Source organism: Cydia fagiglandana, chromosome 2 (assembly GCF_963556715.1).
Source record: "Cydia fagiglandana chromosome 2, ilCydFagi1.1, whole genome shotgun sequence".
Taxonomy (NCBI): Eukaryota; Metazoa; Arthropoda; class Insecta; order Lepidoptera; family Tortricidae; genus Cydia; species Cydia fagiglandana.
Genome location: NC_085933.1, coordinates 12,968,813 through 12,994,377, shown reverse-complemented (window position 1 = coordinate 12,994,377; position 25,565 = coordinate 12,968,813). Strand labels below are relative to the sequence as shown.

General features: G+C 35.8%; 1 protein-coding gene across 1 annotated transcript; it reads left to right on the top strand.

The window, feature by feature from the left end:
- The first annotated feature begins 4,118 nt into the window (after positions 1-4,118).
- On the top strand, positions 4,119-13,633 carry LOC134679628 (collagen alpha-1(X) chain-like). The gene is made up of 17 exons (XM_063538579.1): positions 4,119-4,199; positions 5,059-5,084; positions 5,331-5,364; positions 5,437-5,459; positions 5,867-5,908; positions 6,530-6,583; positions 6,873-6,917; positions 7,452-7,505; positions 7,629-7,682; positions 8,234-8,278; positions 8,642-8,686; positions 9,037-9,090; positions 9,578-9,631; positions 9,870-9,914; positions 10,530-10,574; positions 11,199-11,349; positions 13,235-13,633. The coding sequence occupies exons 1-17, from the start codon at positions 4,169-4,171 to the stop codon at positions 13,279-13,281; spliced, it is 849 nt and encodes a 282-aa protein (XP_063394649.1). The 5' UTR covers positions 4,119-4,168; the 3' UTR covers positions 13,282-13,633.
- The last annotated feature ends 11,932 nt before the right edge of the window (positions 13,634-25,565 follow it).

The following is a 25,565-nucleotide window of genomic DNA, read 5'->3' as shown; positions in this document are numbered from 1 at the left end:
GTTAGAACAAAAATGTGGTTTCAAATCACAGCTAAGTATAATTATTATAGGGACTTTAATACAAAATAATTCAAAATAGGTATACCCCGGGCCTCTCATAAAAATTTATAGCCTTGTAATTTTAGCGAAACTATCTTCTTAATAGGGAATTGGAATGAGAGTTCTACTAGTTTAAGAGCTAAAAGTTGTAATGTACACAAACAAGGATGGAATAAAATTTCCTAACCCGCATTTAATTTGATTGGGCTAAAGAGGGGACAGTAAACTCTCCCGAAAATTATAAAAGATACTTACGGAAACATAATTATAGAAAATATGAACAACAAGTTATAAGAATGAAAAAAGCAGCCTTTTATGATAGAACATTAAAAACAACGTTACGTGATATAAATGATGATGCTATCATAATTATAATGGCTTGTTGCCACGCATTTCCAAATAGTATTGCATAAAGATAATTAAGTATAGCAAACTTTTGGCTTTTGCCAGCCAAATTACATTAAAACCTAATTTAATGAAATTAGCCCAAATGGAATGAATTACTAAAATACTGCAAGGAATTATTTTCTCCTTTTGGTTTGTCATTCTTGGTGTTGTATAATTATGCGAAGGTAGACAATTTTATTCCACACAAACCAAATATTACTCGTAAAGGTGACAGTCCATTTCCAACGACAGCTGCATTACTGTTCATTTTACTATGGAAATTGACAATGACAGCGACGCGTTCAGTACCGGTAGTGCAGCTGCGGTTAGAAATGGAATGTTATCATAACTCGTATGACGTATGGCATAAAAAAATCATCATCATCATCATCATCTCAGCCATAAGACGTCCACTGCTGAACATAGGCCTCTCCCTTGGATCTCCAATTCTCCATACGTGCCGGTTGGAAGCGACCCGCATCCAGCGTCTTCCGGCGAACTTAACAAGGTCATCTGTCCATCTTGTGGGTGGACGTCCTACGTTGCACTTGCTAGTCCGTGGTCTCCACTCGAGCACTTTTCGACCCCACCGGCCATCTTCTCTGCGTGCAATGTGGCCTGCCCATTGCCACTTCAGCTTGCTAATCCGGTGGGCTATGTCGGTGACTTTAGTTCGTCTACGGATCTCCTCATTTCTGACTCGATCACGTAGAGAAACTCCGAGCATATTATAGCCCTCTCCATAGTTCGTTCAGCGACTTTTGAGATGAGGCCGCTTAGTGAAAGACCATCACGTTTCGGAGCCGTAAGTCGTCGTCGGGGCGGGCAGTCGGATCTTTGCCGGAGATTCTTAATAAAAATACCGATCTATAATTTCGTGCCAGATGGTTTGTAGGACAAGGCAACCACGCAGTGGAAGCTCCACGAGTCAAACCGAGGAGCCGGCAGACCTCGTTGCCGATGGCATGATCATGATCACATGTCCTCTTTGACAGACTTCTCATTCCATTGGTGGGTAGTCACCCACAATTAGCACCAAACTGCGACGACGGGACGGTGGAATAAGTGATGAAGGCCTTCCCCCACTACTGCTATACGAAAAGTGTGTCATCATCATTTGGGCTGTAACATCAATAAGATGATGGTTTAAACAGCGTCCATAAGAGTGCGGCACTTCCGCATATGACTATTAAGCCCTATGTGAGAGCGGCAGCCGCGACCGCATAGCTGGCAGGAGAATGCCGTGCCCGGTGACGAAGGTGGAAGAGCAGCGCGCTGGTGTCTCAGTAAAGTTCTCGTCTAGCGTGAAGAAGGCTAAACCACGCTTCATCGTGTGCAACAAGTTTTTTCTATCTGGTATTAATATGCAGTAGTTATAATTGTACTTACACAGTTAACATAATTTATAATTTATAAACCTCCAGTAGTGTATATAGGTTTTATTATTTTAATTCACCTAACCTCTTATTTGCGTGAAGCTATGTTTTCTTAACCTGTTTCCTTTTTTAAACTCACACATTGTCGTGGTGTTCAAAGTCTTATTTAATAGTCGTAATTGTATTATTTTCACCGTTTTACCCTCAGTAAGTGTTTTCTCGCCATTACAATAATATCTAAGTGCTGTCACTAACAGGGCTCGAGTCAAATGGACCGTTGCAAATTTCTTATGTAAATCCTTTCACAATCTTAAGCGAAGGATTTTATTTTTGCTATATCGTCTTCAAGGGTCTCTGAGAAAATGGCACGTAAAACTCTTATGCTTTCTTAAATAAGTACTTATTGAATATGCGATTTTTGTGAAGCTTTTAGCAGAATATTTGTATAATTTATTGCAATATACTTGTGTGATAATAATGTACCTATGCATTTTTGACTATTGTTCAACATGGACGATCATGTTACTATATAAATTATTTCTTTAACTTAAGATCAATCGTTCAGTGAAATCAGTAGAAACTGCATAAGTATTAATTAGTCTTCAGCATACGCTTTCTTTCGATTTAAGTATGAAGTTTAAAATATTGTTTTTTTACTCCAGTATATTATACTATGTATCAAATAAATTACAGACAATGATATTTAAACAACATTAATTTCACGAATCTTAATTTTTTTATATATCAATTAAACATACCTACCAAATTTTTATTATTAGCAAAAAGAATAGATAGTATAGAGGGATCCTGTCATAGTAAATTTTGTAGTCACAGTAAATTTACTGCCATCTATCGACACACGACAAAAACTCAAAACGAAAAGGTATAAAATTATCAAAAAAATGTACAATGTACATGGATAAATGATTTTATTATTTTTATATTATTTTGATCCATGTTCATTCACTAATATCCATGTGTTAAAATTGTTAAATATGAAACGGTGTCGTCACGCTATCTAGCCGAGCCTATGCTAGCCTATGCTAAAGGTGTGTGCGGCATCTATCCGAGAATAACTTTTTCTTGATTTCCGAGGCACGTTTTTTCCTTAGACTTTATTCATCTTATACGGAGTTACATATGTCTTTGTTATTAGCTTTGTACAATATATTATTATATCTCCTTTTTGGACTTCACGGGCCTATAAATCCCGGTCTTTTGATAGGCTTGCGTGGGGATATAGATCCAACACGTAGAGGCCCTTTGGAGAGTTTTAATGTCTTGTAGAACGCCTGCTGGAACCCGTTCACAGGCGCAACAATAGACACCCGTGAACCGGTCGCAGCAGGCATTGGGACTATTGTAGAAAAAGTGAACAGTATACCGGGTGGACAATGAGACTGGGCTATTGTAAAAGAGGTCCGGACACCTGCCATAACAATGTTAACACCGTCATCGAGGCAGGCGGTGACTCGCCACTAACTAGATGGGCCCCTGAAACTGTCGTCGTAAAGACGACCAGGAGCAACATCGGTGTGAGCGGCTCAAGGGTGTCGAGAGGTGTGCGCCGCTTTCTACCCAGTGGCTGTTACCAGCCACTGTGCCAACTCGCGTCTTATGCATCTTTCACTTCCACCCCTGGAGCATATAGCTCTAGCGACTCCTCTCTGGACGGCCAATGAAGGCAAGCCAGAGCTGAGAGTCCTGCGGGTCCCCTTGGGGTCCACTCCGACCGACGAAGACACGCCGGAGATGGAGACCCTGACCGACTCTCGGGAGCACTCGGGTCCGTGGGGTCGTTACTCCCCAACAGCTCGCCACAAGCTGCCCTGCGGGCATATTATTACTATTATTAGGAATGCTTATGCAGCAAATGCCGCCATCTTTTGAACGGATAATGTACTAGCTAAAGCTATATTTACCCACTAAGTTACCCTCCATTTCCGACTTATGACGTTATTTCATGATTTACCACAAGATGGCGCTTTTCACAAATGCCGTTTGTAGCGTTTGGATAACTTAGGTTGCAGGCATTTTGTGCTGTCGTCCACAGATGACGCTGATTTTTCGTAAAACATTTTAATTAGTTCTCCCAAAGAGCAAAATACATATATACATAACGCTTCTAACTATTATGCTTTGTAACTTCCACTCTGTTAAAAATATTACATCATAATCTAGTATTAAATGATTACGTTCACAACACCACTAATTAATAAAGGCAAATGATAAGTTTGCTACAAGGAAAAAGTGATTCAAATGTACGTTACTACTTATTTTACCCTATATTCGTGCTCAGTTTAAAATTAGCAACAATGCGGTTAGTTATTAAGTTCGGTAGAGCTATCATTTATTTTATAGCATTAATGTGTTTTTTAAATTTTACAAAATGTGAAGGTAAGTAGTTATAATGTAACTTAATCTTAGTTAAATATACTTAATTAAGTTTTATTTTTGCATGTTAGTTAATCAATTACCTACGTCAAAAGGTTTTGTTTATATTTCACCCACCATTGGGCATGACGCCTCCATTCCATTCTCTCTCCATTTTGAGCGGTTGTTAGTCTCCAGACTGGTCGTACAGTCTCCTTTATGTCATCGGACCAACGGGCGGGTGATCTGCCTACACTTCTTCTGCCTAGCCGGGGTCTCCACTCCAAAACGGGACCGACTTCGCTGTCCGTCCGTCCGTCCGTCCGTCTGTCACCAGGCTGTATCTCACGAACCGTGATAGCTAGACAGTTGAAATTTTCACAGATGATGTATTTCTGTTGCCGCTATAACAACAAATAGTAAAAACAGAATAAAATAAAGATTTAAATGGGGCTCCCATACAACAAACGTGATTTTTGACCAAAGTTAAGCAACGTCGGGAGGGGTCAGTACTTGGATGGGTGACCGTTTTTTTTTTGCTTTTTTTTGTTTTTGTTTTTTTTCATTATGGTATGGAACCCTTCGTGCGCGAGTCCGACTCGCACTTGCCCGGTTTTTCTAGTAGTTATGATAAGTTTCATAAATGGGTAACTAAATTTAGTGCTCATTTCAACAATAAAACAGAAAAACGCGAGAGAAGAGACACGACTTGACACGAGCATAGAAGAGCATAGAAAATGAAAATATATAACACTATGATATGGAAAATATATAAAGTTGCTACTTACAGATTTAGAACCATTCAAAAAAGGTTACTGACCTTCTAGATAATAATAAACCCAAGTATCCATTAAGTATTAAAGAAGCTCTTCTCTTTTTTCAGTTGCTTCAACTTTAAGAAATGATGAGGTACGTATAAATAAATATGTAAATGAATATTTTTTATACTCTTGGACAGATGAAAGTATCGATGATCACGGACACGGTATTTCGTAGTTCGTACATTTAATCCAAGAAACTAATTGGCACGGGACGTACTGGCCAAAGCTTGAACCCGCGACCTTCGGTTTAAAAGTGCCACGTCTTTCCGCTTCTTAAATATATTTAAATCGTTAGTACCTGTTAGTACCTAGTAAAATATAATTCTGTTTTTAGGTGGTACAAGGTGGACAATGCGAAGCAAAAATAAGTATGTATCTTCAATTATTTAACATGATATTATGAAAAATACAATTTTAATAACATTTTGAAATTTTCACAGGACAATGCACATTAAAATCTACAGTAAGTCTTTATTATTATTTAACTAATAAATCTGATGAAATTATTGAGAAAAGTGATCTAGTGGTTCCTTCAAGATTTTATGTATTTTCTATAATAAACGTTATCCTATCTCAAGCGTAGATGAACACGCGGGACAACGTCTTTGAACTATTTTTATACGATACTTGTTATCGTAGATAGGTCCATTCCCTTAATAATTCGAACCCCTATGATAGTTTATGAAGTGAACTATATGTGTTTCTATCTAAATTTTATTACTAAAATATTACATTTCTAAATAAATAAATGTGCAAAACTTCGGAAAAAAAAAAATTAACATTTTACCTGAGAGGTACTCCATTTAAAAATAAACTGTCATTGGGGTCATATCATCATTCGACGCGACAAGTATAAACTTCTTTTTACAGGTTCCAAACTCAAGCAAAAGCCATACAGTGCACGATGTAATGGTAAGTTTTCGGTATGTTTACAACCTTTTTTTCCTATCACAGCTTGCACCTGAAGACGCTTTTCACATTGATTTTAGTACAATGACTTTATTGCACTGACAAAATATTAAATTACATAAATTACTAAAAAACTAACTACAATTAAAATAACTAAAACTAAAAATTAAAAATACCTATCAAAATTTGGTGCCTTCGGGAGGGTGCCCAACACGCAGGCAGCGTTCCCGCGCTGGTGATAATGACTCGTTTGTTGCTATCTCAATTGCATGCGCATAATATCTGTCTGGAAAATACCTTCTCGTAAGTTTACTACTTATCATGATAGTTTTTAATTACAGCAAAAATAACTTCTTTTCTGAACATTTAAACATGCTAAGTATAATCATTTAGATTTATTTAGGTGTAAAGTAGGTAGTTTTTACCTTCCTTACTATTAACAATAAGTAATTTTATCAACAAAATAGTACAGTCAGCAGCAGAAGTTGCTAAGCGGACCAGGTGTTCAAAATTATTTTGACGCAACTTTATTGTTAAGAGAATAAGAGCGTGTCAATTTAATTTTGAACACTTCACCCGCTTAGCAACTTCTGCTGCTGACTGTACAAATCCAAATTGTTTCAGGGCAAATCTGGACAAAAGGGGGAAAAGGGAAATAATGGCATAGAAGGCAAAACTGTAAGCATATAGTGCGACATAAAATGAAATGGAACTGAAAAAATCTCATACTAAATTGTTGTCATATACATATAAGCATTTTACGTCAAAAATATGACAATTACGTAGGAAGTGCCCTCAATATTTTTTTTAAATTTTAGTCGGTAATACAGTAATTGGGTAATGGGTACCTACCTACATAATTATATGTATTGGTTGAAGATCAATAATTAAAATTAGAATATCTACGCCTGTATGTAATTATGAATGGAGGTCTTTTAACTATGATTTACCTGCTTAATTATTTTAGGGTCTACCCGGAATAAAAGGAGACATGGGAGACAGAGGTTTACAGGTTAGTATTTTTGTATTAGTACAGGATGATTTTGATACGTATGCCTAACCATACTCTAAGGGGTGAATGTATAGGTCATACTGTTCAACTTTTACTATGGAGGTATCCCAAAATCACGAAAAAATCTGCTGCTCCATGGAGAACATTGACCTAATACATTATTTCGCCGAAATGTATGAGTTAAAAGTTATGCAGTATGACCCACATATTCAGCCCTCACAGAATGGTCAGACATAACAAAATAACTCTATACCTGTATCAAGAATTCGATTTCCGGTAAGTGTGTGTTAACCTATACTTTCTTCAAAAACATCATTAATAATTTAATTATAGTCGGGGTACCTATTCCTTCAAGGACCCAATGCTATACATAATATATACATATGTATATATGTACTATACATATCATACTCATTTTAAAGACATTGAAATTTAAAATTATGAGGAAGCCAAAGTCTATCAATTTGTATTTTTGTAAATTTGAAATGTGTAACTTTTTTTAAATGAAATCTACCCTTTTAATTTTTATAACAGGGCCTTCAAGGACAACAAGGGAAACCGGGAAAGGATGGTGTCAAAGGAGACATGGTATGATTACATTTGTTAAGTATTATGTGAAAATTTTATGAATGTGTCATTCAAATCATATGGTATCCAGTTGCACAAAAGGTAGCCGTAATTATTATTTTCGGTTCTTTATTTCGACAACAGGGCCCAAAGGGAGAGAAAGGGGAAGAAGGGAAAAAAGGTGACAGAGGCAATGATGTGAGTTACTAATTTTATTTTATCGTAATCTACTTCATTAAAGCTTAATTTGTATTTAATATTCAAAACAAGACCAGTTTGAAAACTAAGCATGTGTTTAGTTACTAATAAAATAAAAATACTCTTAACTAACTTTTTATTGTAAGGGCCATTCGCACCAACAACATTTGACAGACTGATCAACATCACTCAGCGGAGAACTGTGAAAATTAACAGTGACAGACGGTTTGATGCAACCGTAACCGGTCCTAAATATTGTAAATATTGCAAATACTATTTATTTTTCAATCTTTAGGTATTAATGAGCTTTACTTATGTTTATTTTAATTTGATGAGGTAGATTTGAACACAAAACATAACCTATATTATAAGAAGTCTCAAAAGAGTTAATGACTCGTTGAGAATTATATTGGACCAAAACTCCCACAGCTTGTAGATGTTGACGACTACTTTAGCCAGTCTTTGTCGGGGACCACCAGTGTAACTTTTCGCTCGAAACGTCGAAGGTTAATAAATTATTTAGTACTTTATGTTTCGTCTATTTCTTACAGGGTTTACCAGGATTGAAAGGGGGGAGGGGTGATCCAGGTTTACTGGTAAGTTTTACATCAGTATTCACATGTTTTTTTTGAAATATATTATTTAATCTAATATATAGTTATATTTTTAAGATGTCTGAGAGGTAGTTACTTAAGAGTAATTTATTCATAATAATTTAAATATATTTAAAAACAGATAAATCCTAAATGTTCTATTTTTTAACATAACACATAGTAAAGTATATATTATCCTGATAATTTATAATTCGATTTGTTACAGTGTTAGCACAATTGTATAAACATTTGAATTGTATCGCAAAAATGGTAATGAGTTATGAAATATACTGAGAATGTAGGACGTAGGTGCATACTGCATACCTATAATATTCAATTCTGCGTCTATTCATTTGTGTTTTACAGGGCCCTCCAGGCTTGGAAGGAGCTAAGGGAGAAAAAGGGTCTGAAGTAAGAAATTATATTATTAATGCAAATACCTACTTGAAAAATCTAAATTCAATTCAATAATTATTTATTACGTAAGACACGCTTTGTTTACAGTTAATGTTAGTTGATGGAAATATTTTTTATTTATTTATTTATTAACATAAAAGTATACAGCTTATACAGATACAATGTCCCACAAAACAGTTTACACGGTTTGACTGTGGGATCGTGCAGTCTCTACTCTCTTATATTACATAATAAATGTATAAGGAAAGCGTTTGAATCAAATATTTTTATTAATTTAATCATCTTATAATATTTCACTTTATGATAAAAAACATAATTTGTTACAAAATCCCACAATTTGTCAGGGTCACATTGGAAACCCCGGGGAACGAGGCCAAAAAGGAGATTCGGGCAAAGATGTAAGTTTTCTAAAATCTTAGTTAAATTGAAAATGTCTCTAAAACAAGAATACAACCGTAGGTAATAGTTTATCCATTTTTTATATTTGAAGAAGAAGAAGAAGAAGAAGAAAATAAATTTATTTACGCTTACAGTATTGCTTAAAACTAATACAAAACTTTTATAAGTATAAAACATAAACGTCACTGAATAGGTCTCCCCTCAGCTTGATGACAAGTTACCTTTCAGGTATCTTGACGCTGGTCTTCCGTGGAGACCTGTCCAAGCGATCGCGTCAGCACGTAAACTTAACTAACATTGGTTAAACTAAATCGAGATCAGAACTAAATATATTTGTATCTGGCATTCCATGCCTAAATGATCCTTGTGCTCCATATGCACAAATGACCCTTCTCTGATGGAAAACCGCTTATGTATAGTGTAGGGAGAAAATGAAAGATAATATTTAATTAACATATTAATCATTATTCATGATTTAATTAACAGGGCCTACCAGGAAAAACAGGAGAACCGGGTGTACAAGGCCTTAAAGGTGAAAATGTAAGTTTTCAAATTAAACTTTTAAAGTTTTGAATAAGAAATAGTGGCTTATTAGATTTGGCTTGTTTTTGACTACATGAATTACGTACTTATTTGTTACTAAATGTTGTAAGAGTGTTTGTTATACATAATGCTGAAACGCTTAAACCATTGTTCTATACAAACATTGCAAACCATACCATACATTAGCAACATTTAAATAGGTAAGTAATTAATTATTATTCTTTGTATTTTACAGGGAACACAGGGAATAAAAGGCGAAAGAGGAGAGAAGGGTCTACAAGTGAGTTTTCGGTGTTGTTTTTAATTTACCTGCCATTTGTGTCTATTACAATAAAAGTATAAATTATTGCTTTAAAGACTCGTTAGGTATCATCATTATATTTAGCGTTTAACTTTTAAAATTATTTTGGGGTAGGAAGAACCTTACTTACGTAATTTTCTTGTTCTGTCACAGAATAAATAATAGTACTAAGTGCAGAAGACTCACTCTCTAACAAAACGCGTCTGTCACGATCAGCACAGATATTGGCCGCTAGGTGGCGACAGCGCCACGCGCGGCTTATGGCAAACCCCAAAATTGGGGGGGGATGTACTTTTAGCTACCTGTAGCAAAGCGACGAAATCGCGGAGTAAGACACGCTTGGTTCTGTTAAGAATCTTCTTTACGGATCGAAGTGTCGACTGATCCTTCGACTACGATATAAGTTTGTACCCGTTTAAAATAATTTTGACTATAAAATTATGTACCTACTCATTTGTAAGTAGCTCGACATGCTAATGCCCAATAGATGATACCCTGCTGTTACCTCTATAATTGACAATGACTTAAGTTTCAAGATGACATGTACTGGGACCGCGTATGTTGTGTAAATTCATGTTTGCAATTCTATTACAGGGCGTATCAGGAACTAAAGGGGACCGAGGAGAAAGGGGCTCAGATGTAAGTTTTAAGTAAAATAGGGTAAACTATACTAATGTTGTGTCCTTTCAACGATTAGCCTCCTTAACCTTATATTCAGGCAGCGGTGCCTTTTTACGAAAACTGATGCCAATTACTGTACATTAAAAAACCAGTCATTGTGTAGGTTATCCTGCATTAATTAATGTCCTTTCATATAATAACCTTCCCCAATGTCGGCCTATTGATATGTTTTCGGGTCTTTAAGTAGTTGAGTGCATAAAAATAATTGGAGAGCTGAAAGTTGTGACTAGCTAATAAAGAGGATTACCTAAGATATAATTGTGTTCCAAAAATGGACTAAAGTCGAACTTTATATCTAAATTACGCCAAAAAGCTGACGCCGGGCCCTATTCTAACATCCATTAATGGTATTGTAAATAATTAAGTATTATATATAAATATTGCCTAATAATAACAAAGTATCGTCAAAAGTTTATATGGGTATTTTTCACTCCTCTGAAATAAATGTATTTTTTTTGTTAAAATATACCATCGCCCTTTACTTCAAATAGGTCCCTAGTAAAATGTGTGTTGTGAAAGAACAAAAAATATTTGATTTAAAACCGTGTATTCATACTGTCCTTCTATTAATATGGTTTTTAGGGTAGTCCTGGCGAATGCAAACCCTGTACGTGCCCTCCTGGCCCACCTGGCCCACCCGGCCCACCGGGCCCACCGGGCCCACTTGGACTATCCGGCAAAGAAGGACCACAAGGACCACAAGGCCCACCAGGTCCACCAAGACCACCGCCGGGTAAAGTTTTCTGTACCTATGTAACACTAAGTTACAGAAAAGAATATTGGAGTACCTATTTACCAATTTTAAATTCTTTAACAATAGGATATCGTACTAGTGGCACTAAAGTTTAGTACAAAACTATCACTTACGTCACAAGTCCTATACCAACAACACGATGATCTACGGAGATGATGAAAACTTAGTTACCTAATTACTAATTAGCCATAGAATGACGCTAGCGACCCACTAGTGTAGTAAACGAAGCAAGTTGTTGTATGGAGACCCATGCATTAATTTCTCAGTCGATGAAATTTTGCTTGGTTATTGTATAGTATGAGCCGAAACTAACATATAAATATCCAAAAAAAAAACCACTCCTAAGTTAGGTATTTATACGTAAAAATACAAATCTGTTTATATATTGAACCGAGTAATTCCTCCGTCCAAAATTATTTTACCAAATAAGTTATTTGTATCAGTATGTGATACTAGAAAAAAATCTAAAACTTTTGTCAAATATGAGAATATTTTTTTTACGATAATTCCTTTTTTGGCGCTCATTTTCATCGGAAAATTGCTCTGCCATTTTTTCCTTCTTATATGATCTTAGAATATAATTTGGCGTAGTGGGTAAGAAAATCCAAAAAAAAATGCATACCCAAGTTTATGTATTTTAGAACTATAAAAAACTGAGAGTGGAAAATTTCTCAGCCTGATTTCTTTTTAAATATATACTAAGTAGTCACGTATATACTTAAATCCAAAATATCCAAAAGAACTGTCATCCCTTGTACACCCCGCTCCCTATACACTGCTCCCGATATGTTTAGTTTTGAATACGCTCGTTATTTTTTTGGATGTTTTTATAGTTGAATGGAAAGAAAACTGTGAACTTAATTCAATAAATAAAATGGATAGCGACATTTTCCACAGCGAGTAAAAAGGCAATTTCTGAAAAAAAGTATAGTTACCTACATGGTAAATTTTTTAGATTTTCAGTTTGTATGTATAAATCGGCAATAAAATGGCATTCCAGTGAAAAAATTAGACTGAGCAATTTTCCGGTCCAAGCCACGCCAAAAAATTATATTTTGTTAATATTGGTATTTCTGCGGGGATTTTTTTTTTTGATATTTCATATATTGTTGCAATACGTTACATGAACATGTCCGGAGAAGAAAGTTTAAACGGAGCAATTTTCCGTAAAAAGATATTAACGATTTAAGGCTTTAGGTATTTACTTAAATACTATTATTATTATTCTTTGGAAATGTATACAATACTTTTTATTTATTGATACTTTATCATACTGTAAAGCTTTTTCTGGCTGAGGAATTACTGCGGGGTCCACTACCTTTATTTACTACACTACTTACACCCCGGCTTCGCGCGGATAGTTCAACCAAATTACACAAAACCTTAACAAGTTATACACAAAACTTTCTCAAGAATGAAATGAAAATGCTTTATTGCCACAGATCACTCAATATACTTATAGGTGAAAACCGCATAAAAATCCGTTCAGTTTTCGAGTTTATCGCGATCATACAGACAGACGCGACGGGGGACTATGTTTTAAGCCTTCCAAAAGTCCAAATAGCGTGGCTGCAATCCAAAATCGGTCCGTGAATGTCAAAAACGTACAATGTTTAATATTAGGATGCCATCCATTTGGATGAATCCATTGTAACGGCATCCATTTGGAAGGCTCGTCAGTGGCCTGCTTTATAATTTGTATCGATATTGATAAGAATTGCTCGACTTTTAGAAATATGTATAAGAAACTTGGTGTACGGTGAAAATTTCGACGTTCATTGCATCGAAATAGAAATACCTTACCCAAATAATAAATACCTTTAATACCTTTAATTTTGTCACGTGACTATGTATTTTTTTCCAGGTATTGAAGGGGATGAAGACGAAAAAGGCGATGAAGACGAGACATAAAATCATTTCAGTTCTCATTATTACATTTATATTAAATGCGAATTTTTTAAATCAGTTATTTAAATACAAGATATTATTTATATCCAGTGGTACTACGAAACGGAATTAATAAGTAGCTTAAATCTAAATAAAATAGGCCATTGAGGCATTGTAACAAATGCAAATAAGTTTCTAAACTACTGTAATGTAAAGGTATTTTATGAACGATTATTGGGTCTAATATGATGTATGAACGGATTGAACCGTGATACAAATATTTAAATTTAAAGGAATGTCATCAATAAGGTACATACGTAATTGTATAAAATCAATTCTTCAATTTTATTTAACCATAAATCATAAATCGCATTTTGTTAACAGACCAAAATAAATTTTATTCTACAGAGCCAACGTTTCACCTTATTGGAATTTTTCTCATTGACACCATGTGACGCCTTGCAACATGATATTGCGTACCGTGTAGGTTAGTACCAATTTGCGATTGTAGTGAACGATTTGGCAAACGGTTATACCTCGATACGAGTATGTGGGACTTGGCAACAACATGGTCCCACTTATCTAGCAGCCTAATTGAAACGTTCTCATTAATGTCAGTCTTTTGAGAAATTTATATTAAGCTATAGATATCAACATAAAGAAAAAGGTTGATTTAGGGCTAATCATTTAAGCCCAAAGGATTAATTATCACTGTATAGATTGGTTTTTTTTTATAGGCTTTTGCTGCTAAGAGCGCTGGTGGCCTAGCGGTAAGAGCGTGCGACTTGCAATCCGGAGGTCGCGGGTTCAAACCCCGGCTCGTACCAATGAGTTTTTCGGAACTTATGTACGAAATATCATTTGATATTTACCAGTCGCTTTTCGGTGAAGGAAAACATCGTGAGGAAACCTGCATACATCTGCGAAGAAATTCAAAGGTGTATGTGAAGTCCCCAATCCGCATTGGGCTAGCGTGGGGACTATAGCCCAAGCCCTCTCGCGCTCGAGAGGAGGCCTGTGCCCAGCAGTGGGACGTATATAGGCTGAGATGATGATGATGATGAGGCTTTTACTTATCTTGTCATGTTCCTTTATTTAAGAGATTAATTTACTAATATATTTTTCGACCGCTAGATGGTATCTACATAACTGATCTCATTTGTTGATGAAGAATGAAGGGGCTTAAGAAAGTTGTGATGAAACAACGCAATTACATTGAGTTTAGATTAGTTAGAATTATCTTTATGTTTAAAGAAAAACAGTCGGCGCAAGCCCTTGTGATTATTTATTTACATTATTTGGAACCTTCATATTTAATCTATTTCCATTTATATTTAGTAACCAAGCTTTAATTCATGGATCATTTATTTACAGAATTATGAGATTCAAGTTTTAAATGCAAATCATAGAACGAACACCAATAAAAAAGTTTAGACGAATTCAATCGGCAAAGAAAAATCGATATAAATCTATTGGCTATCCATTTTAACACGCTCAGAAGGGCTGGAGGTGTCAGATAAGACTTGGTGTAACAATAGCTGTTTGGATTCCCCTGTGATTGACTCAAATATTTATGACTGTTGAGTGAGGAGATTGGAAAGCGAGCTGAGCTTAGTCATTTCAGAATAGTGTGTCTAATTTTATTTTCCTGCTCAGGCTATAATTGGAACTACGGATTCATTTACGAATACAAAGAATTTACATAATTTTAATTAAGCAATGATACCTACGGTCTGTGGCGCAAAGCGAGTTAAAAGTGAGGAGGAATAAAAAAATACTTATAGGTAACATTGTTTTCTTTTCATCAAAACTATAAGTTGTGTAAAACAAAACTGCCAGTCTGTCACGTACTACGAAGTTTTGAAAGTTGTTTTACGGTTTATTAGGTAAAAGTTAACGCTGTCCGTTCTGGGAATAGGTACCTACATTGTTAAATATTTATTTTGACATGCTACTGACCCGTCACAGTACACGAGGAAAAATTTAATTACAGAGCATTGCAGACTGGCTTTAATAATTTGTTACGTTTATTTGAAGGGTGTAAAATGTAGGTACGTTAAAGTGAGTAAATAGGTGTATTTTTAAGTTATAGATAGATGTACATACTTATAAATACCTACCTACTAATTTTGCTAAAAAAATGAAATTAATAATAAATAACTATTTAAGTAGGTATTACTTAAAGTTAATATTGATTAATATAGTTTCCAAACCAGTTTGTTTTAGGTACAACAACTTCATCACAATATATTTAAGAGTAAGTCTTGTCGGTGGAGCGATTTCCATGTTTGGCAGTCCTCTGCCAGCGTAATATGACACGAGGTTGAGTTTTTCCTTTCAAAACAACAAGTTTACTTCAAAACAATAAAAAATATATCATTTGCTGCGTGTTTACTTCATATACCAACTGGTAAGATACCTACTTATGATTTATGTTGTATAACTAGTTCATTTATAACCTTGAACAGCTTTGCGTAGGTATTAGTATATCGTGTTAGTCGCAAATTTGGTATATTCATACTCTGGAACGTAATGTATACTTAGGTAGGTATAACCGTACCTACCGTATTATCTCACGTCTTAAATGATGTCTTACCACAGATAATCTGGGAACAGATTGTTATTTTGTCTTTGTAAGTATGTTTTATCTCTATTTACTATCGATAATCATGCCCAATACAAAGATACGTTTTTAAAGTGATAATAGTTATTTACGATACCTACAAGTGCCAAAATTAGGAAATCGACACGAGTTGCGTATTACCTACTCGCACGTGTATCTTACAAGTTTTACAGTACATATGGCCCTATAAACTTTCGACGTAGTCACGTAATGTGCTTATTATAGCACAGGGTGTCGTAATGGAGCACCAGATGTACTGTAAAGTAACCAATCTAAGGCAACTCTTATTTAATTTTAAAAGTTTTTTTATCCTAAATAACTTGTTTTTACAGTTTATTTCAAATAGTGTGTACAAAGACACTCACTTACATACAATTATAACCTAAAACCAAAGAACGGGTTCCATGTTTTACTCACATAAGAGGTGTCACTCTAGTATCCTGTGTGGTATGTTTGAAATGTATATTAATGTATGTCACACTTTAAAAACACTTGGGATCATACCGCGTAGTAATGCGAGTCACGATCTCTATGATATCATAGTAATTATTTACCTTTACTTGCCTCTAAAAAAGCTGGGCTAAATTAGCTCGAAAAAAAAACCTGTATGCCTTTTTCTATTAAAGAATGTTCAACATCTAACCGTACTGAAAATTTCTTTGGGAACTATACATACGCTGTAAAACAAGTAGGTACCTACGCTATCATATTATCCTCTGGATGTTGGCACCATTCCGTTCACGTACGAAATTCTGTTTGGCAGAAGCGAACTGGTAATGCTTCCTTCCTCGCTGTGTTCCGGCATACTTACCTTCCTACTGGAAGTTCCCAGGCGTGAGATCTTATTATGACTTGACTTTGTACCTACTCGTGCAAGTATTATGTTTTCAAAGCTACTTATATAAATTTACTAGGGACCCACCCCGGCTTCGCACGAGTTACACAAAATCTTGACAAATTATACACCTAAACCTTCCTAAAAAATCACTCGATTGATAGGTGAAAAACGCATGAAAATCCGTTCTATAGTTTTCAAGTTTATCGCGAGCATACATACACACAAACAGATAGACCGGGAGATAGTGACACGTGACACATTTTACTGGGTCATTTGTACCAGTATGGCGGTTCGTCAGGGGTCTAAGCACGTAATGAAGGAAAGAAAAATGATGGTCATAGCGCTGGTACCGGCGGCCCAATCGCGTGGGCGTTAGTCGAACGTGTCGGATAAAATACGAGTGTTGAACGATTTGTTCCACAAAAATCCTCGTATTTTCCGATAGTCCATAAAAAAGAAGTAGGCGGTAGCGTAATGCCATACTTCTCCGGTGTGACTTACAGCCCGCCATACTGAGGCGAACACATTAATTAAAAAAAAAGCAATTAAACCATTTGTGCCAAGCTAATTTTTGCACAGGTGATCATCGTCGAGCAGCCATTCATGGACATCACCATGCCATACTCTTCGGACGGTTCCAAATGGCCGCTATACCGCCGCAAGGGAGTTAATTTTTTTTTTGCTAAACGATTTGTACCAGTATTGCATTTAAATTTTTGGAAAGTATTTGATAAAATGTGACCGTTATTATAATTGCCATACTTATAGTAGGGGGAAAAAGTGCTGCCATACTTGAAAAACTTATTTAATCGACACGTTTCAAAAATACGACTATGTATACGTAAAATAATTTTTTACAGCATGGCATCATCATATTCTGTTTGTTTGGATACAATTATACCTAAAAAAATATTTCAGATTATAACTACGGGGCGGACGACTGTGAAACTTAAGCCAAGACAAAACAAAAAACAATTTTTGATGATTTGTACCAGTATGGCATTTGGATTTTTGGAAATTATATGATGCAATGTGACCATTATTATATTTGCCATACTTCTAATAGGGGGAAAAAGGGGCACCATACTTCAAATAAAAAAAAAATATTGTACACATTTGCCACCTCCTACAGGTATGGCATTATGAGATTTCCATTTATGATCACACAGAAAGTCTTGAAAAAAAATTACAAGATGGTACAAATCGTTTAGCAATAAAAAAAAATTAACTCCTTTGCCATCCAAAAAGTATGGCATGGTGATGTCCATGAATGGCTGCTCGACGATGATCACCTGTGCAAAAATTAGCTTGGCACAAATGATTGAATTGTTTTTTTTTTAATTAATGTGTTCGCCTCAGTATGGCGGGCTGTAAGTCACACCGGAGAAGTATGGCTTTACGCTACCGTCTACTTCTTTTTTATGGACTATCGAAAAATACGAGGATTTTTGTGGAACAAATCGTTCGACACTCGTATTTTATCCGACACGTTCGACTAACGCCCACGCGATTGGGCCGCCGGTACCAGCGCTATGACCATCATTTTTATTTCATTCATTACGTACTTAGACCCCTGACGAACCGCCATACTGGTACAAATGACCCAGTAAAATGTGTCACTATCTCCCGGTCTAAGAGACGCGGCGTGGGACTTTGTTTTATAAGGTGTAGTGATTTAATAGCGGAAGCAGTTATAAAGTTGACCCAAAATTTTTTTATTAAGCTATGAGCTTCATCACATATGTTCCTTGAGTAATTCTAAGCATTTCAAGCCTGGGAGCCAATAAGAAATGTGTGTCTACTCGGATTTGTAATGGATTCAAACTTTCAACCCCTTTTTAACCCTGTTAGGGGATGAATTTTACAAAACGCTGAAATTACTTTTCCTGTCTTTTAATAATATCCCCAAATACAAAGATTCAAGTCCCGCGTTCGAAAATTTTTTTGATATCCATACAAACTTTCAACTCCTTTTTCACCACCTTAGGGGATGAATTTTCAAAAACGCTGAAATTAGTTTTCTTGTATTTTAATAATATATCGTTTTACGAAGTTTCAAATTCCTAGCTTAAAATAAAACTTGAACCCCATACAAACTTTCATCCCCTTTTTAACCCCCTTAGGGGTTGAATTTCTCAAAATCGCTTCTTATCTCTTGTACACTTTATAAATGTAATCTAGTGTGCAAATTTCAACTTTCTATCTTTTGTAGTTTCGGCTCCGCGTAGCAAAAATCTCCAACCAAATTTTTCACCTTTTTACGTTTTTCTTGTAAAATTACTATGAAATTGAAAAAACAAATATCAGCAATGAATTCTACGTCTTTGGTTTATACGAAAATGATACCAAACTTGCCCTAGTACCCACCAGGATCAGAGTAGATTTTTTTTAAAGATGACGGGTGGCGGCCGTCTTTGTACCCCACCCTCCCCCCCACTTCACGCTAGAAATGCTTAGAATTACTCAAATATCAGATGTGATGAAGCTCATAGCTTAATAAAATTTTTTTGGGTCATGTATGGCAGCGTTACATAACTGACTCCAGTATAACCAATCATTGAATGCGAATACACAAGTACAAGCACATATTTATCTTGACTTTTGCAAAAAGATAGATAGACCTGTATGATATATATGTATACTTACTCGTAGGTAGGAAGGAACTCTCTATTTACTACTCTATTACTATCTCGCCTACTATACTTATATACTGAGGTACAATCTTCGTGTTTCAGCTGTCTGTGTGTTTTTGAATAAACCAGAAGGTCAACTTTAAGTTTCAAATTACAATTTAATTTCTTATGTTATGGCTATGATTTATGATACCACTTGACTTTGACGAGACTCGCAGTGCATCCCACGCACACCATGAAGTGTGAGCGAGATCTCCAAAAATGGTGGGATCAGTAGTAAGATCAGTTCTTTAGTGAACAACATTGATCGCATGGGTTATACATTTATAATGAACATTAATAAAGCTCCTAATCCTATTTGTAGGTAGAAATTTATATTATCCTCGTGGCGCAAATTGCTAAATAACATTAATCGAAGCGTTGATTTTTTAGCCTGTTTCTGTAAAACAAAAGATATCCGCGATGAAACCGGCGTGCGCTCATCTGTTTTCATTAACTGTGCCGGAGAATAATCGCATATTAAGCTTTTGTTTACAGGAGTAATTATTCAATTAAATTTTACATCACCATTGTCCCAGCTAACTGGATATCATCAGGAGGGTCAGTTCTAAATCTACTATGTTGGCTGTTTACTCATAAAATATGAATAATGGTATTGTTTTGTTTAGTGTTAGAAACATACACTGAATTAAAGGAGGTAAGTACCTACCTATTGATTTTATAAGTATTACATACAAGGTATTTAAGATACGAAACATTTTTTTCTATGTATTTTCAAACACTAAATTGTTAATAAGTTCAAAAGAGGGTGCCGATTTTTGAATTTCGATCGCTCGATTTCGTCACTCGAAAGTCGGTGGAAAACGGCGAAATGCTAATTTTTGAAATACGAGCGATCGAAATTTGGAATTTAGTGATATTAACCAGTCGATTTCAATTCTATTAGTAAAATTTAAGTGCCTCGTATTGGAGACATTTAACGAAATACACGAAATCGAGTAGTCGAAATTCAAAAATCGGCCTCCAGGACGATTTATTTAGGTAGGTACCTACGAAGTACGAGCGGAGGAGCCTATGTAGGTCCTTTATCTGGTACCGGCGTAGTCAGGATGCACAGTAACATCCAGTTTATACAGTGATTTGTATTAAAATTAAATCGTGTATAATTCTCACAACTGAAAAAGTCTTTGGCTGGTATTATCATATCAAAACCGAGCACGACAGTTCAGGCGCCGTCGGTAGCACAAAGCATTACAAATTATAATAATTCATCCTTATAATAGGTCGTCCCTTTTCTCTGAAAGAAAAATTGCAACAATCCCTCACAGACCGCGTTAGCGAACCTTTATCATTTTGCAGCTAATAAATGTATTAAACGGTATTGCAGTCATATTTTACAGCAATTGTGATATACATTATACAGGATGTTTGATACATCGTTTGCCAAATTAAAACGGCAGATAGGTTGACTCATTTGTTATCTTCCCAGGCATAGACATTTTTAATTTTGCGCACTTTTTTTTCAGCTCTATGCCAATTTTTCGTAAATTTCAAATTTTTACTTGAGCAGTAGAAAAAAAAACCATGGCCAATTTTTTTTGCTATACATGAGTAGCTATCTACTCATGTATAGCAAAAAAATGACTATATCTGTATATCTTACATTTATAGGTAAAAATAATATTGATAGGTACCTAACTCATTACTTAACCAATAACTAGTGGCTCTAAGATTACTAGGTATAGTACTTAATTGTGGCTTGATTTAGACGATAATTTACCTTATAAGCTTCAAATAGGGTAATAGGTACTAATATTAATGTAGCTAGATGACATGCATAGCATGCATACTGACCTTTAGTTGGCCGTAGTTGGCTCCCGGCGCGATTCGGGAAATGAATTAGAAATTAACTAGATACGATATAGTAAAGATATGTGACGTCCCAAGGAAAAGGTACCTTATGGCGATTGGTGCTTACGCTATTATTAATGCCGCTCCAATATTATTGCGGCGCCATGCGACGTAAGCGCCGGCCGCCATAAGGTACCTTTTTCGTGGAACGTCACATATCTTCACTATTTCATACTAGTGAATCTCTAATTAATTTCCCGAATCGCGGCGCCAGCCGCCATAAGGTAACTTTTGCAGTGGAACGTCACATATCTTTACTATTTCATATCTAGTGGGTCTCTAATTCATTTCCCGAATCGAGCCGTTTGTGAGTTGCTTGCATAGCACAGCAATACGCCGTCGGCGTCAAATCAACCAGCTACAAACTTCGAAATTTGAAACTTTCGTATCTCCGTTTCTATCACTTTTGGATTATTAGAGTAATGGTAACATTCCATTTCTAACCGCAGCTCTGCACTACCGGTACTGAACGCGTCGCTGTCATTGTCAATTTCCATAGTAAAATGAACAGTATTGCAGCTGTCGTTGGAAATTGACTGTCACCTTAACAGAGCCTTGGGATACGACAACAACGAAGTGTGTGGAAACCTTTTAGCAGCAAATGTGGCGATTGGCAAACACCACATCGGAAACTATCCATCTATCTAATACCTTTAAACGAGCAATTCTTGTTTATTTATATATGTATATTTCGGGTATCTCGGAAAGGCTCTAACGATTTCGATAAAATTTGCTATATGGGGTATTCCGGGGTGATAAATCGATCTAGCTAGGTCGCATCGAAAACGCGCTTTTGAGTTTTTACATGTTTTCCGAGCAGAGCTCAGTCTCCCAGAATATATTATAGGACATTTTTTACACAAATTGACTAAGCCCCACGGTAAGCTCAAGAAAGCTTGTGTTGTGGGTAGGTACTCAGACAACGATATATATAATATATAAATACTTAAATACATAGAAAACAACCATGACTCAAAAACAAATATCTGTATCATCATACAAATAAATGCCCTTACCAGGATTCGAACCCGGGACCATCGCCTTCGTAGGCAGGGTCACTACCGACTAGGCCAGACCGGTCGTCATATATAACTATTGTAAATATATAATGATATAACACAGTCTGTAAACGCACCGTAAGCACGCCGGATCACTTCTCAGCGTTGCCCCCTTTCGACAGTGTGATTAGGAAAAACAAATGGCTTTATATTTTTTGCGAATACCAGAAAGTTTTTGCACTCCTTTGAAGATAAGAGACTACATTCATAGATGCAGGCCAAGCAAAATGCAAAAACACAAACTTTATAGTGCAAATCAGAATATCTGACGTAATCGGCCACGTTAGAATTGCGTTGGTCCGTAAATTATGGGCACAGTAAGGTAACGATTTATGGCTACAATATTCTATTACAACCTTGCTTGGAGAGTGCTCTAACAATGTGGGATTACAATCTGTATGCACAGGTACTACTGCCTTGCCAGCTTGGTTTCGTTTTTTGAAAAAAAATTGCGGCTAAGTGCGAGTCGGACTCGCCCATGAAGGGTTCCGTAGCAGCGAGTAACATAATAAAAATGCGGTTTACGATTTATGACGTATATAAAAAAACTACTTACTAGATGCCTGTGACTTACGGACGGACAGACAGACAGACAGACAGTTCCGTTTTTTGCCATTTGGCTACGGAACCCTAAAAATGCGACCATCAGGTGATTTATAATCTTGGTATATTAAGTAAAACTATTTTAAGTATTATTTTATTTTGGTATTGGAATGCAAATATTAAGAGAAATTAATAAATATATACATACTAAAAAAATGTAGTTCTAATGTGATATTATAATGTTATTCATTTGTATTTTTTGGCAGAAAGGTGAAGCTTAAATAAAGAGTGGGGTGCAAAGAGTTTATGATCAGCTTGATACAATATTACCTAGATACTTAAGTGCTAACTTAGCTTAGCTTAGTTATAAAAGCAAACATTACGGGTTTGCATGTAAAATACTTATTCATTTTGTTAATCCCTGCACACATTGCCCATATCGCTACAACCGTCTTAGATGCTAATCCTGCCGCTAAGGAACGATGCTTGTGTTCCGGTATAAGGAACAAAATTGCAGGTAAAATCATGGTATAATAATATACTCCGCCTGGTACTCTCTTCCCGTCTATCCTAGGTCACCTGACTGACACAAGCCTACGTCATCATGCGACAGCGCTCTCTTCCCGTCTTTTCTAGGTCACCTGACTGACACAAGCCTACGTCATCATGCGACAGCGCTATATGATAATATGCGATAGCGCTATATATAGCGGCCATGTTATTGTGACGTAGGCTTGTGTCACTCTGGGAAGAGAAGACCAGGTTTTATTAGACTATGAGGTAAAATATAATGGTGTTGAAAGGATAAATTTCATCCCGGAGCAGTTGTCCTCTTTATTTTTCAACAATTTATTGAATTGGCAATTTTATTGTGATGCGCTCATAATTTTAAATACATACCTATAGGTATCATATGTACCTACATATACATAAGTATATAACTATATATATTTCTTTTGTATATAGGTATATTTATTTATATATTTTTTCGGAACATGGACTAGTCATCCAGTGTCGCGGGTTCGAGCCTCGCCTGTCTGTCGTCGTGTCTTTGACTGAATACTGATACTTACATGTAAAACCTTTTCTGTTGTCATCTTGTACCATACGTGTTCTGGCAAATAAAGAAATTCTATTCTATTCTGAGAGTCCTGAGACAGTGAATTTTCCACTTTTTATTTATTTCTAAGCTTAATGGCATAGTTTTCAGACGTTTCTACAAAATTAATACTAACGAATGAAGTAGCTATGTAGGTAGGTACTTCATGATTTTGATGACTTTTCAAAGTTAAAGTACCTGTAAATCTATCAAATGGCAAATTAGCATAAAATTAAGTACTTACAGCTAACCGTAGTCATTAGAGTGCCATCACGACAACATGTCGCTACCTGTCCGGCGTGATATATCGCAACCCTCGCCTAATTGCTTGTCTTTTTGAACAGTATGTTTCCGAAATACAGATCATTTCACTTAAGTAGTACCTATGTTATTAACTGAACCCATTCTCTAACGGGACGATTTTTTACTCGTCTGTATTTGAGATTCTGGGTTTAAGTAAGATTCTACTAATTAATTTGATATAATTAAGGGTAAAAATTAATTTAAGTTTTGAGCTATTCTATTTTAAAAAGTATGTAATAAGGTAGAAGTACTAGTGCTCGACGCTGCACTAGTATTCGACATGGGCACTTTATGTAAAACCTATACATAAAAAAAACTCAAAAACAGATCCAAGCAACTACCGACCCATAGCTCTCCTTCCTACTGCATCAAAACTGTTTGAAAAAGCAATGTGTGACCGAGTGTACAATTTTTGTGAAAAATATAAAATTTTCGACGAAAGTCAAAACGGATTTCGAAAAAACAAATCTACAACTTTAGCCGTTTACAAATTTGTTCAAGAAGCTTTAGACGCAATAAATTCAAAAAAACACGCAATCGGTATCTTACTGGACATGACGAAGGCGTACGATAAAATCAATTATAAAATATTACTTGACAAGTTATATAGCATTGGAATACGCGGAGAAGCCCATAAATGGTTTAAGTCCTACCTAGAAAATAGAGAGCAATACGTTGAATGAAATAGAATACATCGATCCTTACAGTAGCGAAATCTGCAACATTAGATCAACCAAAAAAATTATTAACGCATCTATTCCACAAGGAAGCGTAATCGGATGTCTCCTGTTTATTAACCGACTTCCATTTCATAGAAGGAGGAGGTTCTGTATTCGGTTGTGGCTATTTTTTTTTTTCTATGTACGTTCACCGATTACTCCGACATCCGTGGTCCGATTTGAGTAATTCTTTTTTTGTTTGAAAGGAGCTACCTCCGAGTTGGTCCCATTTTAATTTGGTTCTGTTCTGATGATGGAATCCATGAGGAATTGAGGGAACTCCTCAATTTTTAAAGGCACATGCATGGTGATTTGGGTGTTTTCTTAAGCAACTCGAGCATTTTCTCCCGAAAACCACCACTTTGATGAAGTAGACCTGATGATGATGATTGTTTTGATGATAATGATGATGATTTTTTGAAATATAGTATGTTCAGCGATTACTCCGGCACCTGTGATCCGATTTGAGTAATTCTTTTTTGTTTGGAAGGAGTTACCTCCAAGGTGTTTCCGTATTATTTTTGGTTCTGGTCTGATGATGGAATCCATGAGGAATTGAGGGAACTCCTCAGTTTTTAAAG

Bases quoted from the DNA above. Each gene is read 5' to 3' on its own strand.
- LOC134679628 (XM_063538579.1), top strand. From the start codon at position 4,169: ATGTGTTTTTTAAATTTTACAAAATGTGAAG. The intron at 5,365-5,436 runs GTATGTATCTTC...AAATTTTCACAG, and splicing joins ACAATGCGAAGCAAAAATAA to GACAATGCACATTAAAATCT. The intron at 9,632-9,869 runs GTAAGTTTTCAA...TGTATTTTACAG, and splicing joins AAGGCCTTAAAGGTGAAAAT to GGAACACAGGGAATAAAAGG.